Source organism: Octopus bimaculoides, chromosome 11 (assembly GCF_046866305.1).
Source record: "Octopus bimaculoides isolate indiv1 chromosome 11, ASM4686630v1, whole genome shotgun sequence".
NCBI lineage: Eukaryota > Metazoa > Mollusca > Cephalopoda > Octopoda > Octopodidae > Octopus > Octopus bimaculoides.
The window spans coordinates 23,606,255-23,626,738 of NC_142938.1; the positions used below are offsets into that span (position 1 = coordinate 23,606,255).

General features: G+C 35.9%; 1 protein-coding gene and 1 long non-coding RNA gene across 3 annotated transcripts in view; one reads left to right on the forward strand and one right to left on the reverse strand.

Moving 5' to 3' along the window:
- Window positions 1-1,337: 1,337 nt before the first annotated feature.
- LOC106880015 (uncharacterized) overlaps window positions 1,338-20,484 on the reverse strand; it is a 36,262-nt gene continuing 17,115 nt past the window's right edge. The window contains exons 4-10 of one of the 2 annotated variants that reach the window (XM_014929808.3): window positions 20,076-20,397; window positions 19,420-19,597; window positions 17,760-17,941; window positions 15,082-15,171; window positions 9,554-9,775; window positions 4,830-4,964; window positions 1,341-1,777 (exon numbers count right to left, since the gene is read on the reverse strand). In XM_014929808.3, the coding sequence (XP_014785294.1) occupies window positions 1,380-1,777; window positions 4,830-4,964; window positions 9,554-9,775; window positions 15,082-15,171; window positions 17,760-17,941; window positions 19,420-19,597; window positions 20,076-20,397 (1,527 nt within the window). In that variant the 3' untranslated portion in view covers window positions 1,341-1,379. Of the gene's footprint in view, window positions 1,778-4,829; window positions 4,965-9,553; window positions 9,776-15,081; window positions 15,172-17,759; window positions 17,942-19,419; window positions 19,598-20,075; window positions 20,398-20,484 lie in introns of both variants that reach the window. The other variant, XM_089359664.1, reaches the window with a different exon arrangement.
- Window positions 14,886-18,518, forward strand: LOC149133208 (uncharacterized). Its single transcript, XR_016243618.1, has 2 exons — window positions 14,886-14,973; window positions 18,348-18,518. It is a non-coding gene; the product is annotated as an uncharacterized LOC149133208 (long non-coding RNA).

A 20,484-nucleotide genomic window follows, 5' to 3' on the forward strand; every position in this document is an offset into this window, starting at 1 on the left:
TCGAGCGTGGCCGTTGCCAGTACCCACCTGACTGGCCCTTGTGCCAGTGGCACGTAAAAGCACCCACTACACTTTCGGAGTGGTTGACGTTAGGAAGGGCATCCAGCTATAGAAACTCTGCCAAATCAGATTGGAGCCTGGTGTTGCCTCCTGGTCCACCAGTCCTCACTCAAATCTTCCAACCCATGCTAGCATGGAACGCGGACGTTAAACGACGATGATGATGATGATGATAACAAACAGAAAATTTGTACATCAGTCAACGTCCAAAAAATCATTACAATTTTGTACCTTTAATGTTGATATTGTTCACTTGTGGTGGTGCCAGTGGTGAAAAGCCACTGGGAATAGCTAACGAACATACAGGACAATGATGAAAACAAACGCAACAAAAAAAAAAAATGTGCAGCTGCAAGACAGACAGATATGGGGTAACACAAAGGAAAATGAAAATGTCCTGTAGGACTGGAGACAAGAGAAGGACAGATAGAAAGTCAGAACGAGTATATACACATTCATATGTCTACTAGTTCATGTATATGATAAATATAGACAGAAAAAAAAATTTACTTCAAGAAATATTTATTTCATTTTTACATATTTTCATATATTCACAGAATCTATTTGTTAATCTTCAATTCTTTATACATACATAAACACACACTCATATATATACATAATGTATTGGTACGTTTCAAGCAATGTTTACACAGTGCAGTTATATGTGGTTTGGAGCAATGATATAATAATGTAACAGAACAAAGAAATAGCCTTAAAATCTAAACCATCAATTGTCTGTTATATTATTACATTGTTATCCTATCATTTTGTTACCTTATTTTCTCATCACATTAAAAGAAACCACATATGACTGCACTGGTTTCATATAAGTATATATATATATGTGTGTGTGTGTGTGTGTGTGTGTGTGTGTGTGAACTTTAGGCTAGTTAAAATATATACGTGACATATTTCAACTGCTAAAGGCAAATTTACTGCAGTTACTGTGTAGAAAAAATTCTCTCTTATGGTAAACAGGTGTAAAAACATGATATCTGTCCAGTGCTGTCATCTGTCGGATTAGGTGGTAGCACTGGACAGATATCATGTTTTTACACCTGTTTACCAAAAGAGAGATTTTTTTCTCCACAGTAACTGCAGTCAATTTGCCTTTAGCAGTTGAAATATGTCACAAACATATTTTAACTAATTTAAAGTTTGCTTATGTCTAAACACTGCTTGGTGCTGATATTACTGTAATTTATATATATATAATGTGTGCGTGTGTGTGTGTATGTGTATATATATATATATATATATATATATATATATATATATATATATATATATATATATATACATATATATATATATAAACTTTATAAAGGTTGTGAGTGATTTTCAATTTCTGTTGATGTACAGTCTTCTTCATCTTCATTGGAAGCCAACATTGGATCAAGCACTGTGGATTTATGGGACTGTGGACTTTCTGAATGTAAGACACTAGTAGCTGTTTGATTATGGAGTTGCTGTTGCTGAGGTGACATGTTAAGCACTTGTTGGTTGATAGTTTCAGATAGATCTTTCTGATCAAGATCACTCTGAAGAAGTTCATTATTGTAAACCATATCGTCTGTCACTTGACTACTGCTGTGAGAATTATGGAAACCGCTTCCAAGAGAGACTATCTCCTGTGGTTGTGACACTACCATCACACTGGCATCATTAGATGAAGGAGACAGTGGAACATTTGTCAGACTGTTTTCAGTTAATACTTCTGGTAAGAAGAAGAAGAAAAAAAAAGACAAATATATATTCATTTATATAAGAAACTAAACCAGATGCAGGGAAGGTTTTTATATCTGAAGGCTGCATCAAATTAAGTCTATGGAAAATTTTATAAAAAAAAAAAAAATAAAGATGTAAACTGATCTTTTAATGACACATTATATTTACATATTAAATATATATATATATATATATATATATATATATATATATATATATATATATATTATGTATATCTTTCACCTAATCTCTGGTTCAGATGATGTATTCGCTCTCTTTTATAATCCTCTCCTTGGTTGCCTAAGCAAATATACAAGCCTCAATTAATTGAGTACTCTTAGCACTTACTTGCTCCCTTCACTGACTTCTACCCTCCTCCCCTTCCCTCTGAACTACATGTAGCACTGAGTACTCTTTATGTTGTCCTATATTTGTGCCACAACAGAAAACCAAGAACTTGCGTTTCTTCAAAGTAATGAATAAGCACCACTTTGAGGGAACGTCTAGTACTGGTACTATGAAATGTGCCCACTACTCACTGTAAAGTAGTTGATAAGTGGGCAGAGAATACACAAGGTTCTGAGGCCATTTATTTAACCTCTCAAGTGTTGGTGCTACAAAAAACACATCCAGTACACTAAGTAAAATGGTTGATGATAGAAAAGGTATGTAACCCTTTCTATCACCAACTAAGTCAGATGACAATCTATGGAAGCAGCAGCTTGCAATAGTAACAATCACCCAATCTGTCAAGTATGGAAAGTGGATGTAAAATTGATAGTGATGCAATCAACAAAAATGTGTTTTTCTTAATGGAAAAAATCTTGCTTTCTTCCAGAAGGCTGCACTTAAAGGTCATATTTCCCACACCCCAGGTATAGACTTGCAGACGGTGTCCCAAAATGGCTACAGTCCAATGACTGAAACCAGTGTTGTAATAAAGTAAAAGATAGAGCCTGCTTTTAAGTAATGAGGTATGAACATTTTCACAAGTTCTGCTTAACCCTTTCAACACCAACCCACCTGGAACTGCCTCTATTAAAGGGTTCGATGTTTAATTTCAAATCTTGGACTCAAATCTCTTTATTACATGAACGGTAATTTTATACTTCAGTTGGTATACATTTTTTTTTATTATTAAGTCAAAAGTTGTTTTTGTTTTATTTCACTAAATCCCTCATAGTTCTCGATCATTTTGAAAATTAAAATACAAAGGTGGAATATATTTTTAGATAGGATCAGAAGGCAGTTAGTGCCTTCTCTCTACTTTTTAATGGCAAAAATAAGAAACATATCCTTTCAAAAGAGAAATCTAGTTCACATTTTTTTGATATAGCCTAAAAAGATGTAGAGGGATCACTACCACCTTTTTAATATTTACTTTCCTGTGCTTGCGAGGGTCAGATGGAATTTGTTTAGGCAGATTTTCTGCAGTTAAATGCCTTTCTGCTGTTAACTTTCACTTGTTTCTTAGCAAGGTAATATTTCCCTATGGCAGGACAAGTTTTCACAGAAGTTAAGGAAACAAATGACACTCCTTGTATGATGGTGACACTCGTTTTTCAACTATTACGCAATGTCAGGACAAGGAGGCACAAATGCACACAGTTTGTTGATTGACTTCAAGAAGTGCTGAGTTTCATGAGGCTGAAACTTACAAAAGGGATAAAAGAGGATTGTGACAAATGGTTGAGTGTTCTGTCGGAGAAGACTTGGTCAAACCTAAAGAAAAAATGGATATGTAAAAAAAAAGCATGATAATGGTGGTGGAAGTTGGGATGTTTAGTCCCTACAATTGAGACTGTCTTGCCAGTTATGTTCACATTAAGTCTTCCTGCCAATAACTTTCTACTGGTGTTCCTCTCTTCCTTACCCTCCTATTTATCATTCTCTTTTTCCACTACTCCTCCTCTCATCACCCTATTTCTCTTTGTCCCTTTCATCCTGCCACTCTCCTACCAATCTCGCTTGGTCCATGATTCTCCTCTTCTTGCTTTTATTTTGGTTCCCTTCTATTACACTGTTTTCCTGTTTCCTGACTATCTTCTATCATAAACCCTCTCTTCTCTAGCCCCCTTCTCTCTCTCTCTGAATGGAGACAGCACAGAAAGCTACTTTCCTTAAGTCTTGTCAGGGATGAGGACTTCTCTTGTACTGGTGAATGAATAAACAGAAATAATGTTGGGTAGAGAAGATTCTTTAGTTTTGCTGGGGGCAAAACCAATACCATGATAAAATATATTGGTTCACTTTGTATAGTTGTTAGCGATAAAAAAAAAAGGACATCCAGTAATAGAAACGTCCAAAATGTTACATACAAGAGAGGTGTAGACTCTAATCCATCCAGAAAGGTAGTGACACTGAATAAGGGCCTAATAAGACCCTGACAACCTGTCTAACCTGTGCCACTATTAAAAATGAATGTAAAAATTATTCTGTCTCTTTGTATCTTTGTCTCCCTGTGCCGTATGTATCCACCATCATCAGCAAGAAATATATTTTCAGAGCCAAGACTTCAACCACCTCCTTATCATCATGTAACGTCTGCTTTTCCATTCTTGCATGGGTCAGGCAGAATTTGTTGAGGGAGGCAGATTTTCTACAGCCATATGCCCTTCCTATTGCCAGCCCTTATCTGTTTGCAAGCAAGGTAATATTTTCTCATGGTCAGATATGTGTTCAAGGACGACGGGAAATGAGCAACATTGTTTGAGTGACAATGATTCTCATTCACAACTATCAAATATCAAGATAAGGGTACACACACACACATATATATATATGACAGGCTTTTTTCTGTTTCTGTCTATCAAATCCACTTATAAGGCTCTGGTCAGCCAGGGGCTATAATAGAAGACAGTTGCTCAAGTTGCTGCACAATGGGACTGAACCCAAGTTTTACATGGTTTGGAAGCAAGCCTCTTAACTACACAACCATGCCTGCACCTACTATCTTAACAAAAGTATAATTATTTGCTAAAAAAAATCATGACCTTAATTATAGAGAAGGAGTGTATTAAAGATAGTTCTAATGTACTTACCTGTAGAAAGTATATCATGAGACGACAATACAATATGGCTTTGATTGCCATCGTCTTCAGATGGCTGTGTTGTTACTGTGACAATGTGATCACTCATGTCTTGTGTGATTACAACTGATTCACTGCCTTGGAAGTCTTGAAGTAAAGAAAAAAAAACAAGGAAAAACAGATCAGGTCATTGAATATATTTGTGTTTGTTTATCACAAAGTATAAAGAAAAAAATAGTGGAACATGAATTTTCAATAACAATATTATAGGTGTAGGTGTGGCTGTGTGGTAAGAAGTTTGCTTCCGAACCACATATCTTGGGTTCAGTCTCACTGTGTGGCACTACGGGCAAGTGTCTTCTACTAATAGATCTGGGCCAACCAAAGTCTTTTGTGTGGATTTAGTAGACAGAAACTGAAAAAAACCCACTGTATATATATATATATATATATATATACTAGCAGAAATACCAGGCGTTGCCCGGGTTAAAGAGAATAATGAAATCTAAAAACGCCGTCTAGACTACGCATCATCTTTATATATAGAGATGTATATACACACACGCACCCAAACACACGTATATATATGTATATCAATATAAATATATGAAAGTGAATGAAGTTTCGTAAAAGAAGGTGATCATGTACATACTTTCTTGCTGTTGTGATTATAACACCTCATTGTAAACTATGTTCCTTGTTTTCCCTTGTGGAGCATATACAAATAGGTTTTTTGTTGCTGCCCACTCTTGAGCAGCCAACATACAGTTGTCCATGTGAGAAGCAGGGCTCTTCCAAGAGAAGACCAGCTACAGACAGTGTTTGACCCTGATATTTGTTTATGGACATGGCAAAAGTCACACGAAGGGGGAATTGTAGTCTTCTGAATGTAAAAGGAATGTCTGCTCCTGATGGAGTAAGAGGAATTCTTGGAATAAAGACGTCATCCCCTTTTGCACATCCAGAAAGAATGGTAGCCTCGATAACGTGTGACATCATTTTCTAAATAATGCTCATCGGGTTAAAATTTCATCAACATCAAAAATATATGAATTTTCATGGGAGTTATGGCCGTTATGCAAAGAATATAATTTCCAAATTTCATAAAGATCCATTCAGTACTTTTGACGTAGTTTTGGATACGAAAACAAATGACTAATGTGTGTGTTTGTGTGCATGTGTATGTGTGTGTGATGGGTGTATATATGTATAGATATCTGTATGCATGTATATATGTATATATGTGTACATATTACATGTACATCTATATATACATATACATCTACACATATGTATACATATACATGTATGTATAGATCTATATATATATACATATACGTGTACATCCATATGTATACATATACATCTCTCTCTTTCTCTCTCTCTCTCTCTGAAAGTATCTGTCATTACAGTATCGAAATGGTGTACATATACATGTATATGTATACATATACATCTCTCTCTTTCTCTCTCTCTCTCTCTCTGAAAGTATCTGTCATTACAGTATCGAAATGGTGTACATATACATGTATATGTATACATATACATCTCTCTCTCTCTCTCTTTCTGTCTCTCTCTTTCTCTCTGTGTGAAAGTATCTGTCACTACAGTATCGAAATGTGATTGTTTCAGTTAGTGGAATAGTTTCATTTTTAAAGTGAAAGTATTTGACATGAGTGTTTTCGTTTCACTTTTGACACGTAATACTTAAATAGTGGAGGAGATATTATGTTGCCGTGTGCTCGAACTCTGCAAGAAGTTAATAATTTTTTTTGACTAAAATACAACTGGAACCCTAAGTAAGGCATGTGTAAAATTTGAATGAAATTGGTTGCATAGTTCTCGAGTTTTAGGGATTCACAGACAGACAGACCGACAGACAGACAGACAGACACACATTCTCATTTTTATATATATATATATATATATATATATATATATATATATATATATATATAAGGGCATTACTATACATGCTAAGAGGGACTCTAAGATCATCCCTCTTAGCATGAGGCATTCATATATAGTAATGCCCTTATATAAATAAATATATTTTAGGGAATAAATGATGGATTTTTCCCTTAGGTTTTTCCACGCTAGCTACTTGATAAATTCTTATACAAGACTTTATCCTAGTATTGAATTATATATATATATATATATATATATATATGTCATGCGTGCGTGTGTGTGTTACTGTTTCCCTGCCTTGACTTCATGTAATAGCTGTAAATGAATGTCACTGTCATGCAAGCTATGAATTTTTTATGGCCAGATGTTTTTCCTATCACCAACCATCACCCCTTTCCAGGCAAGGTAATGTTTCCCCATGACCAGACATGTTTCCATAGAAGATTGGAAACAGGACACCATTGACATGATGGTGATGCTGGCTACCAACTACTATACAATATGAAGGCAAGTAGACGCCGCCGTGGCACCACCGCCCACTATCGACACACACACACACACACACACATATATATATATATATATATATATATATATATATATATATATATGTATATGTATGTATATGCAAAAGCACATTGTGACCAGCAATGTGTAACATCTGGTAATCTGGTTGGTCATGTGGATATATAGTGTGCGGTGAATAAAGTGTCATCTAAATTATGCAAAAATGAAAATAACACTGACATTTCATTTTAACAGATATATTGAAATACTAAAGAGTAAATTTATTCAATAAAATTGCCATTGGCTTCAACTACAGCCTCTAGATGACTTTGGAATATCCTGCAACTCTTCTGGATGGTCTCCTTGTTTAAGTTGGTGAATGCTGCCATAATCCTTGCCTTCAGTTCATCTTTGGTGTTACAAGGAGTTTTGTTGTTTTTCATTCAACTGTGCCCCACACATAATAATCAAGGGGGTTGCAGTCTGGGGAGTTAGGTGGCCAGATGTTAGGGATGATGTGGTTGCAGAAATTGTCTGACAGCCTTGATTGGGTTCTCCTGCTTGTGTGACATGGTGCAGAGTCCTGTTGCCAGACATAGGGTCTTCCAGCAACTACCCTCTTGATCCAAGGCAGCACTATATCCTCCTGTGTTGAGCCTGAGGCCGTATGGGAAGATGAATGGAGGCATAACATCACCATCACTAGCGATCACTCCAAACACCTTGATGTTGACTGGATGTTTGATTTTTATCACTCTTGATGCATGTTTTGGGGACACGGCAAGCCAACAGTTGTTCTGTGTATTCACCATCTGATCTTAGCAGAAATTTTTCTCATCTGAGAAAAACCAAAGCATGTTCGGTTGGAGGGGATGCTTGAGTTTGTTCAAAAGCTTTGTAGCGCAGTCTTTCCTCTTGTCCTTGATGGCTTGGGATAAAAATTGGCCCTTTCTCATCTTGTATGAGGAATACTGAATGTCTTTATGCACTACCTACCTAATAAGAAACTCAGACACTCCCATGTCCCTGGCAATGGGCCTGATTGACTTGGAGGGATTGTTGTCAATCATGGCCAGGATCTCACCAACAAATGCAGGAGTTCTTTTCTTATCAGAATGATCAGAGTTAGTTCTCCAAACTGCGTAGCTTTGTAATCACCATTAGACTTATCCAGCTCTTTCCAAATCCTCTGCACTGTCCTTAGATTGACACCCAAACACACTGAAATGTTCCTATTGAAGCTTCCGGTGCAAATGCCAAGCAGTACAGCATGTTGTTTCCAAATTTCTGGCAGAGTGGATTGCATCATAGTGCTGTTTTTCGCACAGATGGTGCCCAACTGACTGTACTTTCCTGTGTAGTTGACAAAATAAAAAAAAAACAAAAACAATGTGCATGTGTGAAAATAAAAACAGAAAATGATGACAATTTACCCATCGCACCGTGTGTGTGTGTATGTATATATATATATATATATATATACATACATACACACACACACATACACAGTGGGTTTCCTAAATCCATTCACAAAGGTTTGATCTGCCCAGGGCTATAGTAGAAGACACTTGCTCAAGGTACCATACAGGGGACTGGCAACTGTGTACTTGTGAAGCAAACTTCTTACCACACACATATACAAACCAGCAACAGTTTATGATTAGTATAGCCTATAATATTCCTGATAATTTGGGATAAACATTGCTTTAAATTAATTTAAACTAATTAATTATAATAATGTTTATTCCTAATGAAACAGCTGTTTAGAGTAACTAAATTATGAATTAACTGTGAAATATATACTTTTTTGCTTTTTATTATATATATATATATATATATATATATATATATATTATATATTTAAAGTCATCATCATCATCAACTTTTAACATCTATGTTCCACACTGGTATTAGTTGGATGGTTTGACAGGATCCAACAAGCCAGTAGACTGCAATGAGCTTCAATGTCTGCTTTTGCTTGACACCCTTGTTAACAACTTTTCTACAGTGGGTTGAATACTTTTGCTTCATGGCACCAGCACTAGTGAGGTCACCAAGTAACGCGTAAGACAAGACCCCTCAACTGAATGGGAGGGGGGAGTATTGAAGGAGGTAGCTTTGTGCCAGGTGTTGAGATGCTAGAGTATAATAGATGTTTTGCTGTAGAGACAATACGTGTCTGTGTATGAATAGCTATCAAGATTTTCAACATGTAATTGCTTCAGTTATAACATGTTATCCCAGATCAAGTTGTTTGCTGAAAAAGCATAACTCTAAAATATACTATGTCTTAGTTTAAAATGATTTTTATAGTTTACCTTGGTATTGCAAAAGGCTTTCTTCATTCTCTTCTGAATTTCTCAAAACAAAAATATTTGGACTATTTTCTTTTGTTCTAGAATTTTCTTTTGAAGGTAACTGTTCAATCTCTTTCTTCACTTTTTTAGAAAGAAGCCCGTGGTGTCTCTTGATGTGAACTGTGCGGCTACCACTCTGAGAAAACGTCTTCCCACATTCATAACAAACAAAGGGTTTTTCACCTAGAAAATAAAATAACTACCATAGTCAGTATCAACATGCTGGCATGAACCAATGAGAGAAGCTTCTACATGGGTGCTCGGCATGCTAGAAATAGCAGCCAAATTCCTAACAAACTACATCTTATCTTTTTAAAAATAAGAGGCACAAATTAGACAAATTTATGAAAACATTGCCTGAAAATACAATGGGATGGGAGGATCATGGCTGGAACACTTCAGTTAAAGATGACCCAGGGCTAAAGAAAAACATCCTGGTATGGATTCTGATATTTAGCATGTCATTTCCATTAACTTTACTAGGTTCTTCAATTTCATGTGTCTCTGCCAATAACATCAATATGTTTGAGTGGGTTTTGTCCTCTATTAGGGTAGAGAAATATTCAAAGTATAACATCTAATCTGATTTGGTAGTCATCATGATGGCAGTGATCACCAAAACCTAACCCTTATTGAGCAACAATAGCAGAGAAGACTGGCATAAGTGTATAAATTCCCTCTTTGTTCTTGTGCTTGTGCCATATTTTTGGAGCTCTCATGAGAAGCTTGATGTATGTACCATCAAGGCAATCTTAAATAAAGCTACTTCTTCACCATCCAGTCAAACACATAGAGGCTCCATGAAAAATCATGCACTCAAAACATACTCTAAAAATTAGCCTTGTTCACTTTGCTATGCTAGTATAACTCCATCACACGTCTACTATAATTAACACTTATCTCTAAATCCTACATCCAATTAGTATAGTTTCTATTCTGTATTTCAATTGTATGCTTCATTTTGAGTTGCTTTCTTTAAGTATCAATTCTTTAGTCAATAAATATACATATGGATAGTCTCCTTTCTTTCTAGTCTTTGCCGGTCTTTTATTCTCATTGTGTTTCATGTTTCTTTAACATATAGTCTCATTGCTCTAATACATAGATCCTACATCTTGATATTTGTACACAAAGAGAACAGAACATCTGTTGTTGTTGTTGTTTAACCTCAGATTAGTCTTGATTAAGTAGATCAATAACCAAAGACACTGCAGCTGTAACTATCCCATCCTTTTGTATATGAGAAGAAACTACACTGTCCACTGTTTAAGGTGATAGGGTATGAGTTGAGATAGATTTGACTACTATACTGCTATGTTTAGTACATTTAATGACTGTATAGAGGCTCCCTCATTAGTTTGGGAGAGAACATCTGTTATTAGTGTAATGCTGTAGACTAAACCAATGACAGAATGTATATTTTAAGGGCACAATGTTGTTCACATATTTGATTGTAAAACTATTTGTTACACAAATATATTCTTTGTGTTATACCTGGACTTAAAATATTTTTTGTCGAGCAAAGTGTCTTCTACTATAGCCTCGGGCTGACCAAAGCCTTGTGAGTGGATTTGGTAGACGGAAACTGAAAGAAGCCCGTCGTATATATGTGTGTGTGTGTGTGTGTGTATGTGTATGCTTGTGTGCCTGTGTTTGTCCCCCCCACCCACCATTGCTTGAACACCAATGTTAGTGTGTTTACAAGTACTAGGCTTACAAAGAATAAGTCCTCGGGTCGATTTGTTCGACTAAAGGTGGTGCTCCAGCACGGTCGCAGTCAAATGACTGAAACAAATAAAAGAGTAAATTGTCAGCATTGATCTAGTTCAAACATTTTTGGAAAGGACTTCATCACCATGATATTCTGTCAAATCTAATTTCAAGCTATAACATATAGAACAGAGCCAACAAGCGACCCTAGGAGTGGTTGATAGATATGCTAAAAATAATTCCTTCAAATCATGCTCTACTGTCATAAATAAGTAAATGACACAATGGATAATGTAGTTCTAGATGTATTCATAAAGGGATGGAGGGGGCATGGCTGGAATGCCTTTGATCATAGACCTGCTCACTTAGGGTTGATTGAAATCTAGTTAAATACTTTCTTTAGTGAGCCTCTTGTTTAGAGCTCCATACTTTATATATGCATGTGTATTCACATGTATGTGTATGTGTGTATATCTTTTACAGCTTTTAGTCAAAGGCTGGGGCCATGCTTGAGCACAGCCTTTCAGTGTGTTTAGGTTTCCTTTCTGTACTGTTTTTGGTGAAGTGGTGAGTTGGGATGAAGCAGCTCTTTGTTGTGCATCTTATTGCAATGTGGGCTCCTCTGGTATCTCAGATAAAAATTTGTCAGATGCTCTTTGAAGACCTCCACATATACACCTTGCAAATCTCTGAAGTTATTTGACAGAATGTTGAATAGGTGTGAACTACTGAAACCCAAGCTGTTACAGTTGTGAGTCCTTATTTGAGATGGAGAAGATGGGATCTTTGGCAATATGTAGCACTGTCCAGTTCAGTAGTTGGTATAGCTTTCAGTTCCAAAGTTGGGAGTTAGACCTTCCAGAATCTTCCATATGTATATTATTGTATATCTTTCACACCCTCTCTCAAGGGAGTAGAGCTTTAGTTCCTTTAACCTCTCCCAGTGGCTCATCTGTTTCACTGAGTCAATCTTCTTTGTGTAATGATCCTGGATTACCTCAAGCTTTGCTGCCATTTTGATGCTCTTTAGTGACCACAGTTGAGAGCAGTAATCCAGACAACTGAGAATAAAAGTTCTCCATGGGAGTAGCATGGTATCCTTTTTCCTTGGTTCTGAATGATCTCAGAATCCATCCAGTTACTCACCTGCATTGTGTTGTCATTTTGGTAATATGCACCTGGAATGTTGCATCATTACTCATGTGGATTCTCAAGTCTTACTCTTGGATTGCACTACCTCCTGGTCCTGTGTATTCTGAAACTTCTTTTCATCAGCTTATTTGTATATTGCATGCAGGTTGTTTTGCTGTTTTAGTATGTCATCAGGGTCCTTGACTTCCTATAATACTTTTGTATCATCAGCATAGATGGTTTGAGTGGTTGAGGACATATCAGAGAGAGCCACCACAAATAGTACAGTTGTGGTCTGAGAAGATTGTCAGTGATATCTTTACATTGTGGATAAAATCCATGTTGTTGGTGAAACAGAGGTCTAATATGTTATTGTTTTTGGCTGGGGAGCGTTTGGTTTTTTCTATGAACAGCATTTTCATGAGATCAAGTAAAGATTCTGCTTAATTGTGCTCTTTGCCTGTCATTCCTGAGATTATGTTGCCTTCAGGCCAACTGATTTTGGGGAAGTTGAAGTTACTCATCAGAAGTACATCAATGCTTTGATATAGTTTTGTTAGTATTTGTTTTATCATTGTAAAGCTTTCCTCAAATTTACCATCGTGACTTGAGGCATCAGGTGGGTGATATAATGTGCATATTACCATATCAAGTTGCTTTAAATGCACAATGAATATATCACAGACCGAATTTGAATATAACAGCAGGGTTAGTGATGTGACATCTTCATGGATGTACAAAAGAACTCCACTGTGACTTCTTTCTCTTCTGTCTGTTCAGAATTCAGCATACATTAGTATGTGTGTGCGTATATATATATATATATATATATATATATATATATATATATATATATATATACATATATACATATGCATACACATATATATATATATATATATACATATGTATATAAAGTTAATAAAATGTTTACGCTCGAATATTTAATTATTTCGTTGTTCACCACCTGGAAGTAAACATCACTCCCTGATGAAATCTGGACATAACGTGGGGTTATTTTACATCTAACATCGCTTGAATGCTGATGATCAAAACCTAATGGCTGGATTGAAACATATGTAGGATTCTTTTATGTTTATTTCTTTTGTTGATTCACTTCTTTTACATCCTGAATCTTTTATGTATTACTTTTTTTTATTGTGATACAAATAAAATTACCCAAGTATCCACTATATTTCTTCTCTATTTTCTTTTATTCACTTTACACATTAGACTGTTTATCCATATATATTGTGAAACTTTCTTTCAATATATTTGATAACATCAGCTGATATCCAGATTTTTAAAAAATTCCATACAAAGAAATTACATCCTCAATATTTGTGTATCTTATCTATAAAAGGCAGATTTTCTGTGTGTGTGTGTGTGTGTGTGTGTGTGTGTGAGTATGTTTAAAATTCATACATTTACACAATTCCAAATTTATATATTTTAATCTAAGGTGTACCTGTTCAAGATGACTTCACCTAGCAAATTATTTTATTTGCTAAACTAACGTCAGAAACCAATTGGTCCAGGAAAATAGATGGTAAAAGTTTTTATTTTTCATCTCGTTCTTTTCGGAATTTTATCCCTAATTTTTGTGGTTTTAGAACCTAGCTGTTCTTTCTAGCATAAGGAATCCCATGAGTGGATTCCTCTTATGTGTTTATACACTGTATTTTATATATATTATATATATATATATATATATTTATGTCTTTGTTTTTGCTGCTGCTGCTGCAGCAGCAGCACCAGCCATTGACAGCTGGTGTTGGTTTGTCTATGTACTTGTTACTTAGCGGTTCAGCAAAGGGACCGACAGAATAGTATTAGGTTTAGAGAAAGAAAAAAAGGACTGGGGTCAATTTCGAGTAAACCCTTTAAGGCTTAAAGGTAAGATAAATAATTAATTCTTTAAGTTAGGTGCAGGAGTGGCTGTGTGGTAAGTAGCTTGCTTACCAACCACATGGTCCCGGGTTCAGTCCCACTGCGTGGCACCTTGGGCAAGTGTCTTCTACTATAGCTTCAGGCCGACCAAAGCCTTGTGAGTGGATTTGGTAGACGGAAACTGGAAGAAACCCGTCGTATATATATATATATATATATATATATATATGTGTGTGTGTGTATATGTTTGTGTGTCTGTTTGTCCCCACCCAGCATCGCTTGACGCCCCCGTAACTTAGCGGTTCGGCAAAAGATACCGATAGAATAAATACTAGGCTTACAAAGAATAAGTTCTGGGGTCGATTTGATTGACTATAAAGGCGGTGCTCCAGCATGGTCACAGTCAAATGACTGAAACAAGTAAAAAAACAAGCGTTAGGTAATGAAAAGACACTGATTGGATATTTTTTTTCCTCACTGGTAAAATACTTGAGCATCCAATAAATGTATATATTGCTTGAATCCATTAAATAGTATCCTTTCTCATTCACTTTCGTGTAGAGGAATGGAAATTGTGGCAGCTATTAATTTATCCAATGGTATAAATGAAGAAAACTAACCATTGCTAAGATTCAGAATCTTGATTTGCAGTAAGTTTATGTCTATTATATGAGGCAATATTTTTCAGTATATATATTTAGCATGAAAACAGGATCATGCAAATGAAAAATCATTGTAAACAATTTTAAATAACTTACCGGTATGTACTAATTTATGTTTACGAAGACTAGAATACTCTGCAAAACTTCGGTTACATCCAGCATGACTGCATACAAATGGACGTTCTCCTAAATAAATAAAAGCAACATTTGATTGAACAACAATCTCAACTAAATACAGTCCACATAGAAATTCTGGTAAAACAAGTTATTTTAATTTATTTGTTTGGTTATATAAGAAAGAAAAAAATCTATATCTCTCACACACACACTAATATCATAATCACCCTCATCATTTAACACCCATATTCCATGTTGGATGATTTGACAGGATCTGATGGGTCCAAGGACTGCAGTGTGCTCCACTGTTTGCTTTGGCATGGTTTCTATGGCTGGATGTCCTTTCTTATGCCAACCACTTTACAACAAGTACTAAGTGCATTTTTATACCACCAACGTCTTAGTTTTATGTATAGGAGTAGTGTGGAAATATTTCATGTTTGGTAATATCCATATTAGTTCTAATATAAAAGAATTTGTGAAATATTCACTTGAATATGTATCCATCTTGTTTAATTGAATAACATAAGTATTCTTTTATTCTTCTACTGGTTTCAGTCTTTGGCTGTAACAATTGTGTGGTGTTGTGAGCCAGGCTGTGTTATAGGGAAAGACTGGAAGTGAGGGAGTAGGCATGTCCTGTCGGAAGCGGGGCCTGTGGGTTTTGCTGGAAGGGTTGCAGTGGGCATGCAGGGTCAGCGAGGTGTCAGAGGGGAGTTGGTGTCAGAGGAGACATATTAGACTGTACAGCGATGGATAGCGCACGTGGACGTCGAAAACGACCCTTTTCTGGACCAACAAGTAAGACTACCATAATTCTGTCTTTAATTCCGTCTTTTTCCTCCTTCACATCACAAATTGTATCGATGTCATTTATTTGTCTGGTACTTATTTTATAGATTGCTATTTATCAAATGGTCCATTTTTGGCATAAAGGGAAGTAACTCTTAGGAAATAAATACCACAAGGTATTTAAGTTCAAGTCACTGAGATATGTACATACATCATCATTTAACGTCTGTTGTTCATGCTGGAATGAGTTGGACACTTTGACCAGGGCTGGGAAGCTGCACCAGACTCCAGTTTGATTTGGCATGGTTTCTACCACTGGATGCCTTTCCTAATGTCAACCAAGACTGTAATGGGTGCTTTTATGTGTCACTGGCATAGGTGCTGGTTGTGCGACACCACTGTACATACATACATACATACATACATACAAATAGGACAGACTTCTTTCAGTTTCCATCTACCAAATCCTCTCACAAGGCTTTGGCCAGTCTAAGGCTTTAGTAGAAGAAAGTTGCCTAAAGTACTGTGTACTGGGAGTGAACCTGAAACAACATGGTTGGGAAGCTGCCTATACCTGTATAAATATCATCATCATTGTTTTATTGTCCACTTTTCCATTCTTGCATGGGTTGGATGGAGTTTATTGAGGCAGATTTTCTACAGCTGGATGCCCTTCCTGTCACCAACTCTCATTTGTTTCCAAAGGCCAGATATATTTTCACAGAATATTAGAAATGAATGACACTACTTGTATGATTGTTACTATTATTTACAATTATCACATGACGTCAAGACAAAGAGACACACATACACATATCTATACATACATACATAAATATACATGTAAATGTGTGTGTGTGTGTATATATAATCTCATATATATATATATATATATATATATATATATATATATATACATGATAGACTTTTTTCAGTTTCTGTCTATCTAATTCACTCACTAGGCTTTGTTTGGTCTAGGGCTATAGAAGTCATTTGCCCAAGGTGCTACATAATGGGATTGAACCAAAAACCATGTAGTTAGGAAGCAAACTTCTTAACCATGCTTACACCTAAACGTTTATATACATACATTTTATTTATCGGTGCAACCATGGCTATGTGGTTAGGAATTTCTCTTCCTGCCTATGTGGTTTCAGTCCAATCTCACTGCACAGCACTTGGGCAAGTGCAGCTTGGGGCAACCAAAGCCTCACAAGTGAATTTGGTAGGTAGAAATGAAAAGTCCACCATATACATTTGTGTGTGTGTGTGTGAAAATACTCATGTCTCCTTGTCAGGGTTTCATGCAGTAGTTACAATACACCGCCGCCACTATCGCCGCCAACACCACCACCTGTTTATAGTAACTATAGATAGCGAAATCGTTGCCAGTGCCGATGGACTGGCTCCTGTGCAGGTGGCACGTAAAATACACCATTTTGAGCGTGGCCGTCACCAGTACCGCCTGACTGGCCTTCATGCTGGTGGCACATAAAAGCACCCACTACACTCTCGGAGTGGTTGGCATTAGGAAAGGCATCCAGCTGTAGAAACTCTGCCAAATCAGATTGGAGCCTGGTGTCGCCTCCTGGTCCACCAGTCCTCAGTCAAATCGTCCAACCCATGCTAGCATGGAAAGCGGACGTTAAACAACGATTGTTATATACACAAACACATATACATGAACTTCCTCACAGTTTCCACCGACAAGATTTCATTCCCAAAGATTCAAGATGCCTAAAGCTTTAGTGCCATGCAGTAAGATTGAACCCAGAACCACACAGATGAAAAGCTGTACTTGTACCCTTAAGAAAGTTTAGATTTTATTCATAACATACATGCATTAAACATTTTAATTCTTGTACCTGTATGTACTCTAATATGATTTTTGAGATTCCCTGCAGTTGTAAATGCCTTTTCACAGCCTTCTTCCTGGCATTGGAATGGCTTTTCTCCTGTATGGGTTCTCATATGTACAGCAAGACGTTGAGAAGTATAAAATGTTTTCTTACAACCAGATGAAGTACATGCATATTGTCTTTCACCTCTGTTGGAATTTTATAAAAAGAAAAAAAAAAAGTTAAAAAAAGATGAAAAAATTGATTAGTTGATGATAAATTTGCAACTTAATGAACAGAATTAATTATGTGGTTGATCAATGAAGTGATAATTTTAAAGTATATTTTTTATTTCTCAAAACCATGTCAAACAGAATATCTATGATAAACTGTAAATTTTTCATATTGGCCCAAGATCACAAATTTGTAGCGGGGTGGTGCTATAGTTGATTGAATCAACCCTAATATACAACAGATACTTTTATTTTATTGAACTTGGCAAATTTAACACTGCAGGGTTCTGAACTCAGAACACAAAGGGAAGAAAGAAGTTAGTCAGTCCATCACTACTATATCAGTTACTCCATTGCCTTATATTCTTTTGCTCTTTTACAGGTTTCAGTTACTGGGCTATGGCCATACTGGAGCATCACCTTAGTTGATCATATTGACTCCCAGTACTAATGTCAGTCTGGTACATATGTTATTGCTCTATAGTTTCTGTACAGAAAAAGACACTGACATAAACAACAATAGTTTTTAAATAAATATAAATATATCAGCATGTGTGTGTGTTTTTGTGTTTATGGTGAGAGTGTATATATATATATATATATATATATATATATATATATATATATCTATATATATATATCTATATATATATATATATATATATATATGTATATATATGACAGGCTTCTGAATAGTTTTTTTATCTATCAAATTCTGCTTGCAAAGTATTGGTTCACCATGAGGCAACAGTAGAAGACATCTGCCCACGCTGTTGTGTAGTAAGATTGAACTTAAATGTAACAATTAGAAACTGTAAATAACTAACTTCAAATAATTTAGGCAATGTCTCTCATGGCTTTTGATCTTAACTGATTGGAAGTGCTATCATATACATGTTTTGTCTTGGTATAAAAGATGGGCTACAACAAATGTTCCGCTCAATATCACAGATTTGCTTATCAGTTACTTGACCGTAATCATTTGAGCATATCCATTAGTGGATGATGATGCATGCATCTCTGATCATGAGCAGAAGTAGTGGGGGAGCATCATAGCTATGTGTTGAGAATTCTTTGGGGTTTGAATAATTCACCTCTGGAAACATGGGTGTTTTGCTCAACATCCTTAAACAAACTTTTTTCGGGGACCTTTTGAGCAGAATGGACTACTCAACCTAAAGAAAATTTAAATTGTCCCCCTCTTGCAAGGTCATGCGCTGTTTATCTTGATATGAGATCATGTCATGCACATATGGTTGTGATGCATGTACCTGGTGTACCCTTATTAGACAGGTAGTCATGATGGGTATATTGGGCTTCGTATATTTGTACCCCATTCACTTTGATGGTATGTGCTACTCTCTCACTCAATACTACTACTACTACTACTACTACTACTACTACTACTACTACTACTACTACTACTACTACTAATAATAATAATCAATACATACGTGTGGGTCAATTGATGGTATTTTAGATGAGCAGGCCATGAAAATTTCCTGCCACATCCTTCATAAAGGCATTCAAGTGACCTCTGGCTATTATGTGTGGCTGGGTGGTACGTCTTGCAATTGATGGCTGTAAATTTCTTTGTACAATCTTGGCTGTCGCATGAATATAACGTATCGGCTGAAATAAACAACACAGTCTTCAGAAAAAGAAAACATATGTTTAATTGAAATATTAAACTTTGAAATGCCAACAGAATATATATATATATAAATAATATAAGAGTATATGCATATATATGTACATACCTTCATCTACATGTATATATAGATGCATATCTGGATACATGACGTTGCAAAAAAAACATAGACAAAAGGATAAACAAAACAGAGACAGCACAAATTGGTCTTTTGATGTTCATGGATTGTTACACATTGTTACAGTTGGTGATGCTGACATGCAAGCATGTACACATGTAAAATGTTATTCATAACTGTTACACATACATTTTACTAAGAGCATTTTCAATAGAGTGAAAATAACAACACCAAAACAAATCACAGTACAAGACTTACAGAGCTGCACTTGGTAGTGCAGTGAAAGCATGTAATAGAATAATACCAAATAATAATAATAATAATAATAATAATAGACTCACGGTCATCTTCAGTATCTTTTTGAGAGGGAGATGTGTCAGTGTTGGCAGAACTTGCTATAATGGTTGGATGTAGCTGTTCTAGTGAGTGTTTAGTGGTTGATTCAGTATGACTCTGCTTTTTAACTAATGTGATAGGTCGAGTAGATTTTGAAGTTTGTTTTTCTGTTTTGATCTTCTGTGTCTGAGATGTAGTATCAATTAATGCTTGTAGATTATTAGATGTTTTACCAATGTTTACTGAACTGCTATAGAGCACTTTTGCTTCCATATTACCCTTTTCATTTGAGAGAACTAGGAAAGGCGTGCCAATGTCATTCCATACCTGTTGAACAAACATATTGAAATGAAAAGAAGATTGTCAAGAAATTATATTTTAGAACAGGGGTTTTCAAACTTTTTGACTTGCGGA